Source organism: Pteronotus mesoamericanus, unplaced genomic scaffold, assembly GCF_021234165.1.
Source record: "Pteronotus mesoamericanus isolate MK-2021 breed Mesoamerican mustached bat unplaced genomic scaffold, CSHL_Meso_final contig_84, whole genome shotgun sequence".
Taxonomy (NCBI): Eukaryota; Metazoa; Chordata; class Mammalia; order Chiroptera; family Mormoopidae; genus Pteronotus; species Pteronotus mesoamericanus.
The window spans coordinates 7,198,095-7,217,867 of record NW_026555267.1 but is presented as its reverse complement, the minus strand read 5'-3'; the positions used below and the strand labels follow the sequence as shown (position 1 = coordinate 7,217,867).

The 19,773-nt window shown below is 40.8% G+C and overlaps 2 protein-coding genes and 1 pseudogene across 2 annotated transcripts; 1 reads left to right on the top strand and 2 right to left on the bottom strand.

Annotated features, from left to right (window-relative positions):
• Nucleotides 1-649: 649 nt before the first annotated feature.
• Nucleotides 650-1,606, bottom strand: LOC129080245 (olfactory receptor 4D2-like). Its single transcript, XM_054585538.1, has one exon. It carries the CDS (start codon nucleotides 1,604-1,606, stop codon nucleotides 650-652), a length of 957 nt encoding a protein of 318 aa, XP_054441513.1.
• A 6,907-nt stretch (nucleotides 1,607-8,513) lies between these two features.
• On the bottom strand, nucleotides 8,514-9,451 carry LOC129080244 (olfactory receptor 4D1-like). Its single transcript, XM_054585537.1, is given in 2 exon segments — nucleotides 8,514-8,746; nucleotides 8,749-9,451. Coding segments are annotated over 2 exon segments (933 nt in total). The 5' UTR covers nucleotides 9,449-9,451.
• A 1,849-nt stretch (nucleotides 9,452-11,300) lies between these two features.
• LOC129080203 (60S ribosomal protein L13a-like) lies at nucleotides 11,301-11,817 on the top strand (annotated as a pseudogene).
• Nucleotides 11,818-19,773: the final 7,956 nt, after the last annotated feature.

Sequence of the window (19,773 nt, the reverse complement as noted above, 5' to 3'; positions counted from 1 at the left end):
GGCATAGTAGTAACAATAACAATAATCCTTAAATAAGCTCAATGATTTTCATAATATTCTTATGCATTATTATTTGAATCTTGTAACAAATCCGTGAGATTGTAGGGACAGATACTGTTTTATGCCAGTTCAGTAAGGAAGACTCCGTGAGTCCAAGGGAGGCCAGGTGGCACATCCAAAGTCACAAGTTTGGCAGGTAATGGAACAAGGGCTCCCAGTTTGGGGCTAAGTCTCCAAGTTCTGCACTCTCTCTATCACTCTGGACAAAGGCCAAAGGGATAGTGGAGAATGGGGTCAAAACACAGAAAATAGAACTGCTCTTATGGGGAAATGCTGTCATCACAGAAGGAGACTGTCCCTCAGGAAGGTGGAAAGGAGGGAGTAATTTTCCAGAATGTTTCCATGAGAATAAACTTTATTATCATAAGAGTGTTCAAACCATACATCACAAACAAAAACAAAGATATTTTTCTTTTCCTAAAAATCTGAGCAAGTTGCTTAGTTTCAAAACTCACTCACTTCTGTGATGACCTGCACAACATATCCACCATAAAGAGAACAGATACAGTGGCTCTCTGTTCTCTCTACAAATGGAAAACAAAGCCAAAGAGAAGTGACCTACCCACTGTCACTCCCTTTTAAAAACCAGTCAGTGTCTCCCTAATCTCTTCACTGCTGCCTGCATCTCCTGGTTCCTCAAGGTATAAATCATGGGGTTGAGCATGGGGGTCATGACTGTGTGGCTGATGGACACAGCCTTGTCCATGGAGAAGGTGGTGAACGGCCGGGCATAGAGGTAAATACTTGGAATGAAGACCATAGACACCACAATGATGTGGGTGGTGCAGGTGGAAGCTGCCTTCTTCCTTGCCTGTCCTGAGTGGGACCTCAGCATCACCAGGATGACCAAGTAGGAGGTCAGGAGGAGAAAGAACAAGATGACATCCAGCAACCCACTGTTGCAGATCATGAGGAGCTCTAAGATGGAGGTGTCAGTACAGGCAAGTCTCAGCACCTGTGGGACATCACAGTAGAAGTTATCCAGGACATTGGGGCCGCAGAAAGGCAGCGGGAGCATCAGAACCAGCTGGGTAATGGAGTGGACGAAACCTACCATCCACACTGTCACTACCAGCCCCACACAGAGCTGAGTGCTCATGATGGTGACATAGTGGAGAGGCCGGGAGATGGCAACAAGGCGGTCATAGGCCATCACCAAAAGGAAGAAGACCATGGCACCTCCCAGAAAGTGGAAGAAGAAAATCTGGGCCATGCAGCCCTGGTAGGAGATGGTCTTCTTCTCAGAGAGGAGGTCCACCAGCATCTTTGGGGCAGTGACTGAGGAGAAACAGAGGTCTAAGACAGCCAGATTTCGAAGCAGAAAGTACATGGGAGTGCGAAGCTGTGAGTCTGAGGTCACTGTGACCACGATGAGGAGATTTCCCAAAACAGTGGTGGTATAGACAAACAGAAACACCAGGAACAGGAAAAGCTGGAGCTCCCAAGTCTTTGAGAGACCCAGGAAGACAAATTCTGACACCAATGTGTGGTTCCCTGATTCCATGGTGTCTTTTTGATACACTGAAGGAAAATGAACCACATACATAGATACATGAAGTCACTTTTAGTGCTCAGGGGCTAAACCAAGTTGTCCAGGTCCAATGTGATGGTCATCCTCATCGGCAGACTGTAGCACCAGGTGCTGATTAGATAACCTTGTCGCTGGAGCGTTTACAAGTTGGTGCTGGAATATATATATTTATGACCTTAAAGCCATCCAGAGACACACGCAACATACCTTTTAAAGATTCAGTGTAATAAAGTGGTGGGAAGACACTTGGAGTCCAACAGACCTGCAGTCAAATGTCAGGGTTTTTCTTTCCATGAGATTTGACCTTGAGTGAGTTACTTAATCTCTCAGTCTCAGTTTCCATATCTGCAATAAAATGCAGAATAAAAAAATGTTTTCTTTAGAGAATAACCTTTGGGATTAAAGAAAATAACACATAAAGTTCCCAGAACAGTACCTGGAATAGTAAATGATAATCACTCTCCTCTGTGTAGTCTCTTACACAAATGACGTCCTCTCTTCTTCTTGTCTCTAATACATTTTTCTACCTACCATTTTTCCTGCAACATTTGATACATTATAATGTTAATGAACTTTTCACATGTCTATGTTTTTCCTCCATAATTCAACTGTAAGCTCCCAGAGGCATGAATGTAGATCTTATCATTTATTTGTGCCCAATCTTGCTGATACTTAATACTCAAAAAGCTCGTGATATTGACTGCTGGGTGTGCACCTCCTCCCTGCCCCCTTTCCCGGATGTCACTGATGAGGTGGCCCCTTATTGAGTGAAGACAGGACATACATGGTGTGTGTGCGGAGACAAAAAAGAGAAGGGGGAGAGAGATCCTCTGGACTAAGAAATACATGATGAAATTGTGTGAAGGGGACTCAGAGAGCTCTTCTGAAAAGAATAAGAATTTTAGAATATGTTACTGAATACAAGGGTAGAAAACAAAGGAGGATGTTGAAATAAGGGAAATAGGATAGACACGGGAATAAAGAAGGGAGATTAAGAGGGAGTGAGATGAAAGAAGAGAGCACATGGAGGAAGGGAGTGGAAAGCTGATGGGGCGAGGGAGGAAATGGGACCGAAGGTGGAGGAGGGGATGGAAGATGAGAGATAGAGAGTAACACGTGAGGGGAGAAGTGGCCTCTCACTCCCGCCCCCTTGTCTCAATTTCCCATCCTCCCCACCTGCCTATTGCAATCTATTCTCTATTAGAGGTCTTTTTAATCTCATCCTTCTGCTTCCATTCCAGTCCATTTTCTAGATAGCTATCAAAGAGACCTTTCTAAAGTCATATCTGATCCGTTTCTCCCTCGTTATGATCTTATAATGACTGTGCAGTGCCCACAGCTTAAAACTTGGAACTCTTAGACGTCCCCTAACATGCTTTGTAGCTCAATCCAAGGTATGTATGTACGTGCGGCTCCCTCTTAGCTTGTCATACAAAGCTATCAAATGTAGCCCCCATCTACCTTTCTAATCAGCACCCCCGTACCCAGGGACTGATTTGTCTTCAAGAAATTCATATGCTTGGTTATTGCCATAGTTTTAGTAGTGAATTCTGTTTCCTGGAATACCTTCTACTATCTTCTCAACTAAATTCTCAGATACTCCCTTCTCTGTACTCCTGGTTGCATGTCTCCCAATCAGAAGTAATTTCTCATTTCTCTGGGTTCCAATACATTTTATAAATACCTCAGACATAACAGTTATTTATTTTTTTCCTCTTGTCTCTCTTAACTAGATTGTAAATTCAATAACTTAGTAGCCCCAGCACCTATAACAGTAACTCTAATCTAGCAGTTGCTCAAAAAATGCTCTCTAACTTAATGTATTAGTAGGCAATTATGCGATCTTGTTTTAAGTGACTATGTGGAGAATTTTGTGGTGTATTTCCCTACCCTTTGCTCTCAGCATACTCCCCCCTAAATCAGTGGGCCAATTCTTCACTTAGCCTTTAAAAGCCTCGATTTTCACCTGCAACTCAAGGCATCTGTTTTCAACATCACATTCCCCTGCATTACGTTCTGAGGCCCTCCTCACACTTTAGACTTACTGATGTCAAATTTATGTCACTTGTTTATTCTCCTCACCTTCCAGCCAATGTTTCTAGATCCTTCTCACAGCCAATCTATTTACAGTTGAGGGAATGCTGGTCTCTCACCTTCTTCAGCCCAGAAGGAGAGAGAGGCTTCAGGCCTCAGATATTCTTGGAGACGCTTTTCCTGCAGCTTCAGTTTCCTAGCCAGTGCCCAAACCTCACATATACAACAACTGGTGTGATCCTAGGGGGAGGCAATATCTCCAGGGAGAAACTATTGGACTGGGCTCAGGAAGCAGGACTGGGCTGATTACCACTGGGGCCTGAGGAGCAAAGGGAGTTGTTAAAAAGTTTCTAAATGTCTCAAAAACGCATGCTCTTTGAGCCACATTCCTTGGGGGCCAAGAATACCAAGGATAATGAACATTTTAAAGATCTGTAGAATGTTGGATTCTCAGGTCAAGATCCAAAAGGTCAAGAGTCTCTTCAAAAAGAAACAAGACTCTCTGGAAGTTTTAGAACAACTTGTCTCCTTAGGCCAGTGATTCTTATCCTTGAATCACCTGAAAAGCTTGTTAAAAAACAAATCCGTGTGCCCCAGCCCCAGGCATTTTCCTTCAGTGGGTCACTGGCGAGGCCAGGAATTTGCATTTGTAACAAGTTCCCAGATGGAGCTGACAGTTCCTGCTCCTGGGGCTGCACATGGAGAACCACCGACTTGCTGCCAGCACAGCAGACTGGTCACTTTCATGGAATCGGCAAGATTACCTGGTTTGATTTCTTTCTTTCTCCTTCTCCTTCTTTTCTTTCTCCTTTTCCTTCCACTTTTAAACTTCATTGATCTTTACATAGGAAAAGTCATAGCTGGGAAAATGTATACCTCAGTGGAAACTTACTACCCTGTAAACCTTGTCCTTTATTTTGCCAACCAGACCCCCAATGTTGATTCACCATCCATAGTCAAATGCTGGCATTCTTTACATGGGAGTTATCACTACCTCCGATACAAGGATGGGTACAGGGATCCTGCATATTTCCTCATTACGAGGAATTGATCAAAACTGAAATTAACTGGCATTGTAACCTTAATGTGCTATAAAAACAGTCTGATTTCTCAGAGCTCTCTGATCTACACAGTATTTCCAGGTTGGTCTGAATTCCTTCACTGCAAAAGTTTATACTTGGCAAAATAAAGTCTCTGCCTGAGGTAAGAAACAATGTAAAGCTCTTCCATGCATAAGAGATAGAGATTTAAAAAATAATAATAATAATTCCTTTTTTATTTTATTAAATTTATTTGGGTAACATTGGTTAATAAAATTATATAGGTTTCAGGTGTTCAGTTCTGTAATACATCATTTGTATATTGCATCGTGTGTTCACCACCCAAAATCCAGTCGCCTTCCACATCATATACTTGACCCCTTTACCCTTTCCTACCTCCCCCACTCCCCTTTCTCACTGGTAGCCACCATGGTGTTGTTTGAAAAGAAAAGCATTAATTCTTATTTAGCGCTTTAGTCCATTGCAAAATTGAGTCACTTGGGAAACTAGTCTGGACTGATTCTGAGGAAGGGGAGAGGACTTATAGTTCTCATTGATTATCGTAAGAGTGATTTCAAGTTCTAATTCTAATTTAGCTTTCAATAAGAAAAACCTCGTATGTTCCAGTTTATATATTTCTCCTCAAAGGCACATGTGGGTCTGTAAAATGTTCACTGAAACTCATCTATTCACTGCAACCTTTAGCCAACATAAAAATTTTCAAAGACCCAAAGGCGAGGGATAGAATAATTATACTAAAGACCCAGTCATGGAAATTGAACTGAGAAAACAGTTTCCCTGTGTACCACCTATTTAAGAAAATAAATATTTGTCAGACTTAAGTAATGTTACAACTTCATACTGTTAAGTGGATTCAGAATACATAGAGAAGGAACTTCATTTACATTCTCATTGAGGGAGCCCAGCATCATAGATAATTAATAATTCTTCCCATGTGAAGATTGGATTTATATGTCAACTGGACTATAGTTCCCAGGTTTTCAGTCAAACACTGATCTAGGTGTTGCTGTTATGGTATTTTGTAGGTGTGTTTGATGTCTATAATCAGCTGATTTTGAGTGAAGGAGAGTATCCTAGATAAGCAGGTGGGCCTGATTCAATCAGCGGAAAGGCCCGAAGAGCGGAACTGAGGAAGGGGTAACCCTGGACGGCAGCTTCGGCTCCCGCCTGTGGTCCAGCCAGCACTTCCCGATGGCCTACCCTACAGGGTTCGTACTTGCCCAGCCAGTCTCACAATTGTGTAAGACTCATTTTTTTCCTTGCAAAAGATCTCTTAACCTATACAGGGTCTGGAAGAAGTAAGATCTGCTTGAGTGAGGTTGGTGGGGTAATAATATGGGTGTAATAATTTATAGTTTTAATTTGAACATTTCACCTAAAATGTCATGTGGTGTGCTTGAGAGTGATATTGTTATGTTACCGAATTGCATGCTTATGATTTTATAATAAAAGATTTTGCAATGAAAAAGAGGGCATTACTTGTGCCAGACCCTGTATATCCATATCCTACTGGTCCTATTTCTCTGGTGTAGCTCTGATGGATACATCACTTTCCGTGCAACACGAATGAGGTCAGCAAGTTAGACAAGATTGTGAGGTCTTCTTCTTACAGTTAAATCGTTGCTGTGCTCGATTATGAATACAACTGAAATGGCAGGATCTAGGGGTTAATAAGGCTGCGAAGTGAAATATTTTCTGGACCAGAATTTATCTACTATCACTGAAATATTTTGCAGCCTTCTTTGGAGAGAGCTGTTTTTTGCTAATTCTACAGATAAGCGACATAACTAAAGCATATTACTTGAGCTGATTGTTCATATCATAAGGATGCCTAACTGTCTTAGTTTAATTTAAAAGTATCGATGGAAAGTGGGCGGCGGTGGGGGGGGGGAGGTAAATGGGAATGTGTGAAGGAACTAACATTATTTGAACAGCTACTATGAGCCATGGACAGTGCTGGATGTTTTACAGTGGCCTCATTGATTACACAACACTGGGAGGCATCATGGACATTTCACAGCTAAAGAAGGAGAAGTCCGATGAGGTCTGAAAGGAATACAACCTACGGAAGTTAGAGCCTGAATTTGAATCCCATGGCTTCACAAACTACTGCTGTCCCACTATACTACTGAAGACAGCATCAGAGCACTGGGCATATTTTTAACTTAAGCTATTTTATGAACAACTTATTTTTAATTTTTTTCCTCTAAAGTCTTTATAGTAAAAGACATTGCACCAATCCATTTAGAGTTAATAAACTTAGATTTGAGTCAAATTTATCTCATAAAGACAGCATGGCTTCAGTAAAAAATGTCTTAAAGGTATAAATTTTCATGGATATAGCTGTATTCATTTAAATGCGGGTATTTCTTGACAAACTTAGTTAAGAATCAAGAACCTCATCTTGTGGAATTAATGTGTGTACAATAAGTCTGAGGAAATTTTTGTCACATTTCTTCCCTTTGGGTCAACATTATAGATTATAATTAGCAGATGTTCCACCTGGAGGAGAGATGAATTGGAGGATGAGAAAAGTATCTTCAGTCACTTAAAGGAATTCAGTGTAAAAGGGGGAAAAGCTGTTCGGAAGGACCACACAGATGAAATATGACACTAAGTTCACTTTCTCTTCCCTCACCTCCATAGGTCCACTGTGGGTAGGGAGAAAAGTATGAAATGAGAAAAGGAAAGTTAAAGGCAGAGTTGCCATGATGGCTTAGAAAGAACCCTAAAAGACATTTCTTGGGTGAGATGGTTGCTAGAAGGGAAGAAGAAAAAAAAAACTTGTACATCACATTCTTAACTTTGAATCAACATTAGACAAGGTCAGAGACTTTTGCAAAGTGAGGCATATGTCAAAAGAGATGGAGGGAATAAATAGAAATATAACAGAGATAGAAATAAAAAGTAGATTCTGAAACTGGCAGGGAAAGAACAAGATGCAGGAAAAATAGAAATGCCTCTCTGTGTAAGTTACTATTCAAGGTGCTGGGAGGACTGAAAGGTGACTGAAGCACAGCCTCTGTCCTCAAGGAGCTCTCATTCCAGTGCAGAAGTCAAAGGGAATGCCCACGGGGTGTTGGCTTCAGAACGAAACCCATGGCCCCAAACCTGGAACACCAATAGTCCTGGCTCTGCCTTCTCTGACCCTCGTTCCCCAACCATCCTACATACTCCTCCTCAGCCATATCCTCCAAATGATGTAAAGACTGTGTTGGAAAAGTAGAATATTTTGTAGGCTATATCCAAGGAGTATTTAGTAGGAAGAAAACATACAACAGGCAGATGTGCTTATGGGAAATAATATTTATACAATGTTAAAAGTGAGACAACTTCCTAGATACCAGAGTAGTTGATGAGGCAGAGACACAGAGAGCAGAAAAGAATGTGATTGTTCCAGAGTTTACATGAACCTGTTGACCATTTATCACAGACCTATTGTCCCATAGATGAGGAACACTCCAGGTTTTCCCTTGTGGTTCTGGGAGACCCTGAGTTTCTAATCCCACCCATATCTTCTGCCTCTAATCTTGGAGTCTGAGGAAACATGTGCCTGCCAACCTCTGCCACTCGCTTGCTGCGCATTATTGAGCAAGCCCTTTCTCTCTGAGTTTCCTCGTTTGTAAAACTGTTTAATATAAAAAATAATATATTCATTGTCAGTTTTCTGAGAATGAGACAAAAGTGCCTAACGTAGTATCTGACAGAGGAGGAGGTCCATAGAAATATTAATTTAATCTTAATTGTCATACTCTATAAAGACTTTCTTCCACTTTCACATGGGAAAACAAAAGTTCAGAGAAGTTTGTTGTTTAAAGTCGACCTATTTAAAGCTTCCCATTGCAGATCACTAGGCGCTTGCCTAACCTCTTCATGGCTGCCTGCATCTCCTGGTTCCTCAGAGTGTAGATCATGGGGTTGAGCATGGGGTTCATGACCGTGTAGCTGATGGACACAGTCTTGTCCAGGGGAAAGGGGGTGAAGGGCTGGGAATAGATGTAGATACAGGGAACGAAGGTCATAGACACCACGATGATGTGGGTAGTGCAGGTGGAAGCTGCTTCCTCCTTGCCTGTCCTGAGTAGGACCTAAGCATCACCAGGATGACCATGTAAGAGACCAGAAGGAGTAGGAACCAGATAAGAACCAGCATCCCACCGTTGGAGATCATCAGGAGTTCTAGGAGGGAGGTATCAGTGCAGGCGAGTCTCAACACTTGTGGAACGTCACAGTAGAAGTTATCTAGGACATTGGGACCACAAAAAGACAATGGGATCATCAGAGCCAGTTGGACAATGGAGTGGACAAAGCCGCCTACCCAGGCAGCCACTGCCAGCCCCACACGCAGTTGGGTATTCATGATGGAGATACAGTGAAGGGGCTGGGAAATGGCTATGTAGCGATCATAAGTCATCACCCAGAGAAAGAAGACTGTTCCACCTCCCAAGAGATGGAAGAAGATCTGGGCCATGCAGCCCTGGTAGGAGATAGTCTTGGTCTCATGAAAGAAGTCCACCAGCATCTTTGGAGAAGTGACTGTGGAATGGCAGAAGTCGATGACAGCCAGATTTTGAAGCAGAAAATACATGGGCATGTGGAGCCGGGAGTCAAAGGTCACTGTGACCATGATAAGGAGGTTTCCCACAACAGTGGTGACATAGACAAATAGAAACACCAGGAACAGGAATTTCTGGAGCTCCTGGGTCTGTGAGAACCCTAAGAGGACAAACTCTGACACCCATGTGGTGTTTTGTGGTTCCATGGGATCTTTCCCACACACCTAGAGAGGAACCCGCAAAACAAAAGTTATAAAAATTCAATCATTTTCCTGTGGAGCATCTGGACAAGTTCATTAATGTGGAGTATAAGGACAAAATCATTATCCTGTATCATTCCAAGATGACCCTTAGAAGAGCTTTCCATGGAGACAAACACATTTTCAAGGCTCTCACCGACTTGTCCCCCTAACCACGCCCTACGTTGTACTACGGGCATTCATGGGTCTTTTTCTCTTTGAACTGCACTGTCCTTGTCCATGGGTTTTGTGTCTGATTCATACCTGCGGTTCCCAATATGTGCCTTGTGAACCACAAGCAACACAAATACAGTTGGATCAATCAATGAACAAATAAACATGGCGGTAAGTACCTGTGACCACAAATATCATCAACCTACATGCAAAAATCTTGAGAATATGGAAAGTACAATCTAAAAATTGTTAAATAAACAACTGAATCTTCTTCAGGGAAGAGGTTTGAGGAAGAGAGGTATGCATTAGAGGAAGTTGTCATGGGCAAATTCAAGGACAAATGTGAAGAAAAACAAGCAGATGATCTTGGCTGTAGTAAAGTTGAGACGATGAGTGCTTCTCAAACTTTTCCGCAGAAATGCTTCTCTAATGACACTTGTCGTCATGGGCCAACAGCACAGGGAACTCAGTGCCGTGCCAGGAACTCAATGCAGCCCAGGGCAAGTACAAAATTTCCTTAAAGTCTTCATGTCTTGTATTTTAAAATTTATGGGACTTTTCTAGTCTATCTCAACAATCTTTAACAGGGCTTTTGAAATTTAACAATTGTGGCTTGTAAAACTTTAGTGAGTCCAAGGTGCTATATATAATATAGGACAGAGAAAAAACATTTTCTTTTGTTCAGTAAGTGACAGTTCTGGAAGACATTCACTTGAAAAATAAGCTGTGTATTAAAGCCCATTCCCTTGGGTTACACTTTTCCAAAACTGTTTAATTGTTCAGGAAAATTTGCCAAGTCCTGGCCACAAGCAGAAAATAGAACATAGAGTTCTCCTCCCTGACTCCTGCTTAACACAGGGGAAGGACAGCAGAGTCACACTGATGTTCTTCTTACAGGGGAACTGAATAAATAAATGCACATTTTTTTCTATCAACTTCTGTAGACAAATATAAAACAATTATCTCTAAAATTATCTGTGCAGTATTACAGTACTCAAAATATTGCCATGTTTCTCTCACCTAAAACTCATATTTATCCCAAATATTTTTGTAAAAATGATATTGCTGGAAGAGGCATTCTGTTTGTTCTGTGGCATCACTGACTCCCAGCAGAGGACCATTTGGAAAGCCTCTCCATGGGCAACTGAGAACCCCTGGCAGCTTTTGGAAGGAAAATGATATGATGACACAGGGTCACAATGAGCTTGTCCCAGCCCACTCGGGCAGGAAGCCCTGAGGCAGGCAAGACCGGAGCAGACCCTCCTGGGCTGTTGTCAGAGCAAACCCAGCAGAGGGTAACACGTTTTTGTCTCTGGCTTTGTGTCCCTGCGGAAGTGAGACTGGGTGGGCAGCAGCTTAAATGGCATGGTTTGGCCTCCCTGAGAAAGGCTCTGCCCGCTAACGCTTCGCCCCCACCCCAACCTCCTCTCCAGTCATTATTCCTAAAACATCATCAGCATAGCTTTATTAGTTCTATTTTTATCTTTGTCTGTATTAAGACTACAGCTATCACACCCTTTTATAGGCCCTTATCAGTCAGAGGTGCACACCGTGCACCATCATACGTAAGTCAACTGCCCAGCAGATAGTTTCTCCTCTAGATCAATGTTTTTTCAAAAATTGTCCATGGTCCTTACAGGTGGCCATGGAAATGCTGGATGGCTGCAGTCACCTCCTAAGTCACCTGGCAGCCATGGTGGCCAAGCAGGTATTGCTGGGCCGGAAGGTCATGCGTGGTGAGAGCATCCAAGTTTCTGACAATTTCTGCAGAAACAAGTTGAAGTACCCAACCTTCCTCTGCAAGCAGATGAACACCAACCCATCCCGCGGCCCCAACCCACTTCCGAACATGCAGCTGCATCTTTTGGCGGACCGTGGAAGTCACGCTCCCCCACAGGACCAGGTGAGTCCTCGTGTCCCTGCACCACCTCAAGGTGTTTGATGGGATCCCTCCGCCCTATGACAAGAGAAGGTGAAGGGTAGTTACTGCCGCTCTCCAAGTTGTGGGTCGGAAGCCTACAGGAAAGTTTGCCTCCCTAGGGCGCTGGGCTCATGAGATTGGCTGTAAGCACCAGGCAGTCACAGCCACTTTGGAGAAGAGGAAGGAGAAGGCCCAGATTTACTACTAGAAGAAAAAAATATCTCATGAGGCTAAGAAATAGGCCTGAAAGGATGTAGAGGGGGAAAAAATGACAAATACAGAGGTCCTCAACACCCATGGACTCCTGGTCTGAACCCAATAAAACTGACTGTTAATTCCTCAAATAAATAAATAAATAAATCCATGGTTCTTCATTGTCTACACAGGAAAGAATTCACACTTACATGGATTTTTAGGGGATTCCACACAACCTGGCTCCCGCCTTTGCGGATCCATCTGCTGCTCAGCAGTAGAAGTAGTAAAACATTTATGGTTAGTGATAGTAATTGTTGTCATTGTAGTAATAAACATTTACTGAGTGTTTACTATGTGCTAGGCCCTAGGTTAAGCATTTTTTAAGCATTATCCTGTTTAATTCTCATGCATTATTCGCATGCTTATAAAATATAGTAAGTACTATTAATTATCCCCGGTTCACAGATAAGTGAACTGAGGCTTAGAAGAGATAACATAATTTTCCCCAGGTCACACAGAGAACGAGTAGCAGAGCTCAGACTCTGAACCAGGTCTGATTAGTCCCAGAATTGCACTCTTAACTATAATTCTCGTTTTACTTGCTCCCCGGTAAGAATCCTTGGCTTCAACCAAACTGAGCTCCTCAGTCCCTCTGGTCTCAGTGCCTTTTGTCAGGCCAGTGCTCAACCTGATTACCTTCCCATTCTGCTCCCTTATTTGAATTCTACCCCTCCCTCAAGGCCTGAGAGTAATGAGCTCTTCCACACCTTGCCAAGTATTGGCGGTTTTCCATAAGGACGGCTCTGTCACCTCACATGTGTTTGCAATTCAATGTAAATCTGATATGTTAGTGCTACAGAGTTCCTAGTGCACATATAAACTTTCTCATAGATGTTTCCCAAAAGAATGCTTGATATTTTCACAGTGCATGGAACACCAGTTCAGGTCAGACCACTGAGAGAAGCGAGGGGAGATAGAGTAGCCACTGCATGAAAGGGTTCAGTTTAAGGGACCTTGAAGGGCACCCCAGGATCCTAAGGGCCAGCATCACCAGGTTCATGGACTTAGAAGCATCATCTTGGCATTGCCAGCATTCTTTCTACACATTCATAAGAATCTTTGGAGGTGATTCTTCCACCTGCACAGAGAATAGGTTTAGAGGGATTCTTGATGGGAAGGAAAACAAAGAGACAGAAAGGAAGGGCATGATATGCATAGGGTAATGGAAGGATTCCAGGCCCTTTCCTGTTGTTACTCAATCTTGTCTCCCATCTGTCCTGTTCTCAGAATATCACTCCACACAGGACGAAGAGGCAGGAAAGGAGGAGGAATAAGTGGTTCCAAAAATGGGGGTGAATCTAGTTGGTGGTCATCTTGGGAGCATAAACAGGTTTTACTAGACATGAGATTTGAGGAAGGATAAGATGGAGGTATAGCAATAAAGAAGGAATGAAAACCTGAAGTGGGTGGGAGAGGCAGCAGACAGGAGAAGGAGGAAGGTGGAGGAAAAAAAGAGGATTAGAAGGGCAATATTAGAGGGGAGGAAGTGTGAGAATAGGCCCGGTTGTTTTCTCCTGGGTGTGGAAAGAAGCTGTATGTGGAAAGTGGGGGATAAACCAGTGGCATCTATATTCTGCTCTTTCTCTCACCCTCTGTCCTAAATTCCACCCAATACATAAGCCTGTACAGACCAACGTCTTAATTCCAGATAAAATGCACTGTTCCCCACATCCTGTCTTCCCAGAATTCTTGCCCAATGACTCCCCCATAGCTTCCCTCTACCCCATGCTTATCTTTCTATAGGCTTTGGCAGGAGCCTTCTCAGGGCTGACTTGTCCATCAAAAGGACACCAGGGCCATGACCTACCTCCAGCCCAAAGGGGCCAAGTGGACTTAGAGCCGTCCTTCTTCCAGGCCACCCTTCTCCTGCCACTCCATTTATCTGGCCTCTCTAAAATCAGGAACGCATATAGGATTGGCCTTAAGGGAAGGAACATTCCTCAGAGGACAAAACTTAGGCTTAATTTGTGAATTGAAGCTGGGCTCAGGCTGCTAAGGACAAGAGCAACGGGAGTTATTAAGAAGTATGTGAGTTGTTGCATCAGATGCACCATTATAAACTCTTCAGGGACACTGGTCATAGGACCAAGATGAAGGAGGATAATAGCCCTTAAGGAAAATAAATTCTCAGGAAGGTTTACAAAAACTAAATCCCTTGAGGTCAGCACCATGGACAGTACAAGTTTCCTCCCTCTGCTACCACTGAGCTGCATCCTAGGAAGTGGTCCAGGTCACACTCTTTAGAGAGGAAACACAGAAGCCTTTTTCACATGTATGATTGTTAAGGTATCTCTCATCCCAACCTCTGATCTGTTCTCCTTACAGCCATAGAGACCTTCCCAATATAAACTGACAAATTTCGCCTTCAAGATATTATTCACATACCATAAAATGCATCATTTTAAAGTGCACAGCTCAGTGGGTTTTAGGATATTCACAGCCTTGGGAAACCACGGTCTCTCAAGAGACCATGCAGCAGCAGTCTCTACCCATTCTGTTCTCTTCCCAGTCCCTGGCAACGACTAAACATTTCTTTATGAATTGGCTTATTCTGAACATTTCATATAAATGAAATCATATAATGTGTGGTATTTTATGTCTTCTTTCTCTTAGCATAATATTTTCAAGGTTTATCCATATTGTAGCATGTATCAACTTCATTCCTTTTTATGAATAATATTTCATTGTATGGGTATACCACTTTTGTTTCTCCATTAATCAGTTCTTGAACATTTGGATTGTTTCTACTTTTTGACTATTATTAATAATGTTTCTGTAACATTTGTACACATGTTTCTGTGTGAACATATGTTTTGAATTATCTTGGGTTTATACCTAACAGTGGAAGTACTGGGTCTATAACGCTGTGTTCAACTTTTGAAGGAACTGCCCATCTGTTTTCCAATGGATGTACCATTTTATATTCCCATTAGCAGTGTATGAGCAGTGATGATTTCTCCACATCACCAACACCTCTTATTATCTGTCTTTTTATTTTAACCATTTTAGTGGGATTGTATCTCCTTGTGGTTTTGATACGCATTTCCTTAATGACCACTGGTATCGATAATCTTCTTATGTGCTTGTTGGCCATTTGTATATGTTCTTTGGAGAAACGCCAGTTCAAGTTCTTTGTCCATTTTTAAATTGGGTTGTTTGTTTTTTTGTTGTTGTTGAGCTAGAAGAGTTCTTTCAATTATGGATATTAGACTCATAAGATGTGTGGTTTACAAATATTCAATATTTTTTCCCATTCTGTAGGTTATCTTTCCATATTTTGATAGTATACTTTGATATAACAGAGATTTTAGTTTTATGAAGTCTAATACGTCTACTTTTTCTTTTTGTTGCTCCTGTTTTTGGTGTCAAATTTTAAAATCTATTGACAAATTTGAGATCATGAAGTTTACTTCTTCTAAGAGTTTTATATTTTTAACTCTTATGTTTAGATAGTTAATTCATGCTGAGTTAATTTTTATATGTGGAATCAAGTAAGGGTGCAACTTTATTGTTTTGCATGTGGAACCACTTGGCCCCACCATTTTTTGAAGAGACTATTCTTTCTCCATTGAATGGCCTTCACACCCTTGTAAATAAAGCCAATTGTCCATTGATGTTTGGGGTTATTTCTGCACATTGAATTACATTCTATTGGTCTAGATGTTTATTCATAGGCTGATACCACGCTGTTTCAATTATTGTAGCTTTAATAAGTTTTGAAATCAGGAAGTCTGAGTCCTCCTACTTTGTTTTTCTTTTTCAATGTTATTTTGGCTAAGCAGAGTCCCTTGTAATTGCATATGAATTTGAGAATTGAATAGTCCATTTCTGGGGGGGAAAAAGGCCATTGGAATTTTGAAAGGCATTGCATTGCATCTGTAGATCACGTTGGGGAGTACAGCTCTTTTAATAATAGTAAGCTTCCAATCTGTGAACATGAGATGTCTTTTCATTAATTTAGGACTTCATTAATTTTTTTCAGCAATGTTTTGTAGTTTTCTAGTGTACAAGTCTTTCATGTTTTTGGTTAAATTTTTCCTAGGTATTTTATTCTTTTGGGTGCTATTTTAAATGGCATTTTAATAATTCTTTTTTATAATGGTCTTTTATTAGTTTATAGAAGTACAACGGATATTTGTGTGTTGATCTTGGCCCCTGCAACTTTGCCAAAATTTGCTTATTACCTCTAACAGATTTTTGTGTATTCTATGGGATTTTCTATACATAGAATCATGTCATCTGCAAATAGACATTGTTTTTATTCTTCCTTCCTAATGTAGGTGTCTTTTATTTCTTTGTCTTACCTAACTGCTCTGGCTGGAACTTCCAGTACAATATTGAATAGCAGTGGTGCAATAGGCATCTTTTTCTTATTTCTCATTTTAGTGGAGGAAAGCTTTAAGTTTCTACCATTGAGGATGATGTTTGTTTTGGGTTTTTCATGTATGACCCACTTATATTGCTAAGTTTCTGAATGTTTTTATCATAAAAGGGTGTTAAATTTTTTCAAATGCCCCTTCTGCTTCTATTGTGATGATTACGTGGGTTTCCTTCATTTTATTAATGTATGTATTACATTGATTGATTTCTCTTATTCTAAACCATCTTTGTATTTCTGGGGTAAATCCCACTTGGCTACAGTATCTTTTCAATCCTTTCAATGTGCTGGAATTTGGTTTGCTAGTAATTTTTTTTAGCATTTTTGCATTTATATGTATAAGAAAAACTGGTCTGTGGTTTTATTTTCTTGTGGTGTCTTTGTTCGCCTTTAGTATCAAGGTAATGCTGACCTTATAGAATGTGTTAGGAAATGTTCCCTTTGTTTCTATTTTTTGGAAGCATTGGGTACTATTGGTGTCACTTCTCCTTTAAATGTTTGGTAGAATTCACCCAGTAAAACCATCGGATTCTGGACTTCTCTTTTTTTAAATACAATTTTTATTTGTTATAGGTGTGTTGACATTTTCTGTTATGTCTTAAGTAATTTCTCTGGAAATTTGTGTGCCTTTAGGAATTTGCCCATTTAATCTAGATTATCTAATTTATTGGTATATAATTCCTTCTGGTATTCTATTATAATCCTTTTTTATTTCTATAAGACTGGTAGTAATGTTCCCACTTTCATTTCTGATTTTATTTATTTGTGTCTCATCTCTCTCTCTCTCTCTCTCTCTCTCTCTCTCTCTTTTAAAGTCAGTTTAGCTAAAGGTTTGTAAATTTATTTCATTTTTTCAAAGAACCACCTTTGGTTTCATTGGTTCTTTCAATTGTTTTTTTCTATTCACTATTTCATTTATTTCTGCTCTAACCTTCATTATTTCTTTCTTTATTCTGACTTTGTGTTTAGTTTCCTTTTCTTTTTCTAGTTCCTTAAAATGTAACCCCATTGGACTAGGTAGGATTTGGGAGACATGCACTAGTGTCAAATCTACTACAAATCAACTGTATTTCCTTTGAAATTTCACTTAAGCTTTCACAACTTCTATTTTGGAATATCTATCTCTCAAAGAAGACAACATGAAAAAAACAGCAGAGCAATAGATAGCAAAGCAAAATCCACAGACCCCAAGATGCGAGTGAGGAAAATCCATGCACAAGGGCTGCGTGGTATCAGTATCTGTAAAGCAGGAAGTGGAGGGAAGCAATAAGGTATATCATGGACCTGAAAGGAAGATAATAAGAAATAGCTAACAGTATATACAACCAAAAGCAAGAAACAAACAAATAAACAAACTCATAGACATTGACAACCGTATGATGGTTACCAGAAGGAAAGGGTTGTACAGAGAGAATGAAGAGGGTAAGGGGGGTCAAGTGTATGATGACAGAAGGACACTAGACTTTGGGTGCCAAGCACACAATGCAATATACAGGTGATGTATTACACAGTTGTACATCTTAAACTTATATAATGCTATTAACCAACATTACCCCTAATTAGTTTAATTTTTTAGAATATCCAACAGATGTTCTCTGGAAAGTATGGCAGACCGATTCAAAAATAGAAGCTGAACATTGACTGGCATGGCTCAGTTGGTTGAGCATCATTCCAAACACTGAAATATCTCCAGTTCCATTCCTGGTCAGGGCACATGTCTGGGATGCAGACGGGTCCCAGTTGGGGTGCATGCCAGAGGCAACCAATCAATGTTTCTCTCCTTCCCTTTCTCCCTCCCTAAAAAAATAAATAAATAAAATATATTTCAAAAAATTTTTCAGTATATTTTATTGATTATGCTATTACAGTTGTCCCAATTTTTCTCCCCTTTCTCCCCCTCTGCCCTGTACCCCCCCACACACTCACTCCAGCATTCCCCCCACCATCTAAGTTCATGTCCATGGGTTGTACATGTAAGTTCTTTGGCTTTCCATTTCCTATACTGTTCTTAACTTCCCCCTGCCTATTTTGTACCTAACCAATTATGTTTCTTATTCCCTGTACATTTTCCCCCCATTCTCCCCCTTCTCCTCCCCACTGATAACCGTCCATGTGATCTCCACTTCAGTGATTCTGTTCTAGTTCTAGTTGTTTGCTTAGTTTTTGTTTTTGTTTTTTAGGTTCAGTTGTTGATAGTTGTGAGTTTGATGTGATTTTAATGTTCATAGTTTTTTGATCTTCTTTTCCTTAAATAAGTCCCTTTAACATTTCACATAATAATGACTTGGTGATGATGAACTCCTTTGGCTTTACCTTGTCTGGGAAGCACTTTATCTGCCCTTCCATTCTAAGTGATAGCTTTGCTGCATAAAGTAATCTTGGATGTAGGTCCTTGCCTTTCATGACTTCAAACACTTCTTTCCAGCCCCTTCTTGTCTGTAAGTTTTCTTTTGAGAAATCAGTTGATAGCCTTATGGGAACTCCTTTGCAGTATCTCTCTCCTTTCCTCTTGCTGCTTTTAAGATTCTCTCCTTATCTTTAATCCTGGGTAACTTAATTATAATGTATCTTTTTGTGTTTCTTCTTGGAACCAACTTCTTTGGGACTCTCTGAGCATCTTGGAGTTGTATGTCTAATTCCTTCACCAAGTTGGGGAAGCTTTCCTTCATTATTTGTTCAAATAAGTTTTCAATTTCTTGCTCTTCCTTTTCTCCTTCTGGCACCCCTATGATTTAGATGTTGGAGCATTTAAAGTTATCCCAAAGGGTCCTCAGCCTCTCCTGATATTTTTTTAATTCTTGTTTCTTCATATTGTTCTAGTTGGATGTTTATTTCTTCCTTCTGTTCCAAATTGTTGATTTGAGTCCCAATTTCCTTCCCTTCACTGTTGGCTCCCTGTATATTTTTCTTTATTTCACTTTGTATAGCCTTCATTACTTCCTTCATTTTGTGACTGAACAAATATATATTGTTTAAAGTAGAAGCTGAAACAGTGGTTCTTCCAAAGTTAGTGGAGAGGGAATGCAAGGAGCCTGGAGCCATCTCAGCCATGCAAGCTCTCAGAACCCACCAACCAGAGCCTCCTCCCAGCACAGACCCCACACAAAAGAGACACTGCTGGGAATGGGATCAAATCGGATCCAGATGAGGCAACAGAGAAAAAGGAAACAAAAAAATGTGGGGAAGACAGAGCAAGCTCTGACAGAGCTAGTAATTCTCAGAAAGCAAGAAGCCACATTTTATAATACTACATAAAAACAACAGAAGAGTTGGGATATGTGAATCATGACCCCTTCTCAAAATTCAGCAATGGTACTTTCACACAAAAAAATGAGCCACAGAAAAATATAAAGGGAAAACCCCACACAAAGTTGTCATCAGAAATAAAAGACTAAAGAGCAAAATAATATCCCAAGGATGATGAGATCACAGTGGGGAGACATGTCCACCAAACAAATCAAAACTATGACTTAGAGGTTCTAAGACTCTCTCTAACTTCTCCACTTATGACAAATAAAAACTAAAATCTGAGGACACTTAAAGAAGAACAACAGCCAGAAGTTT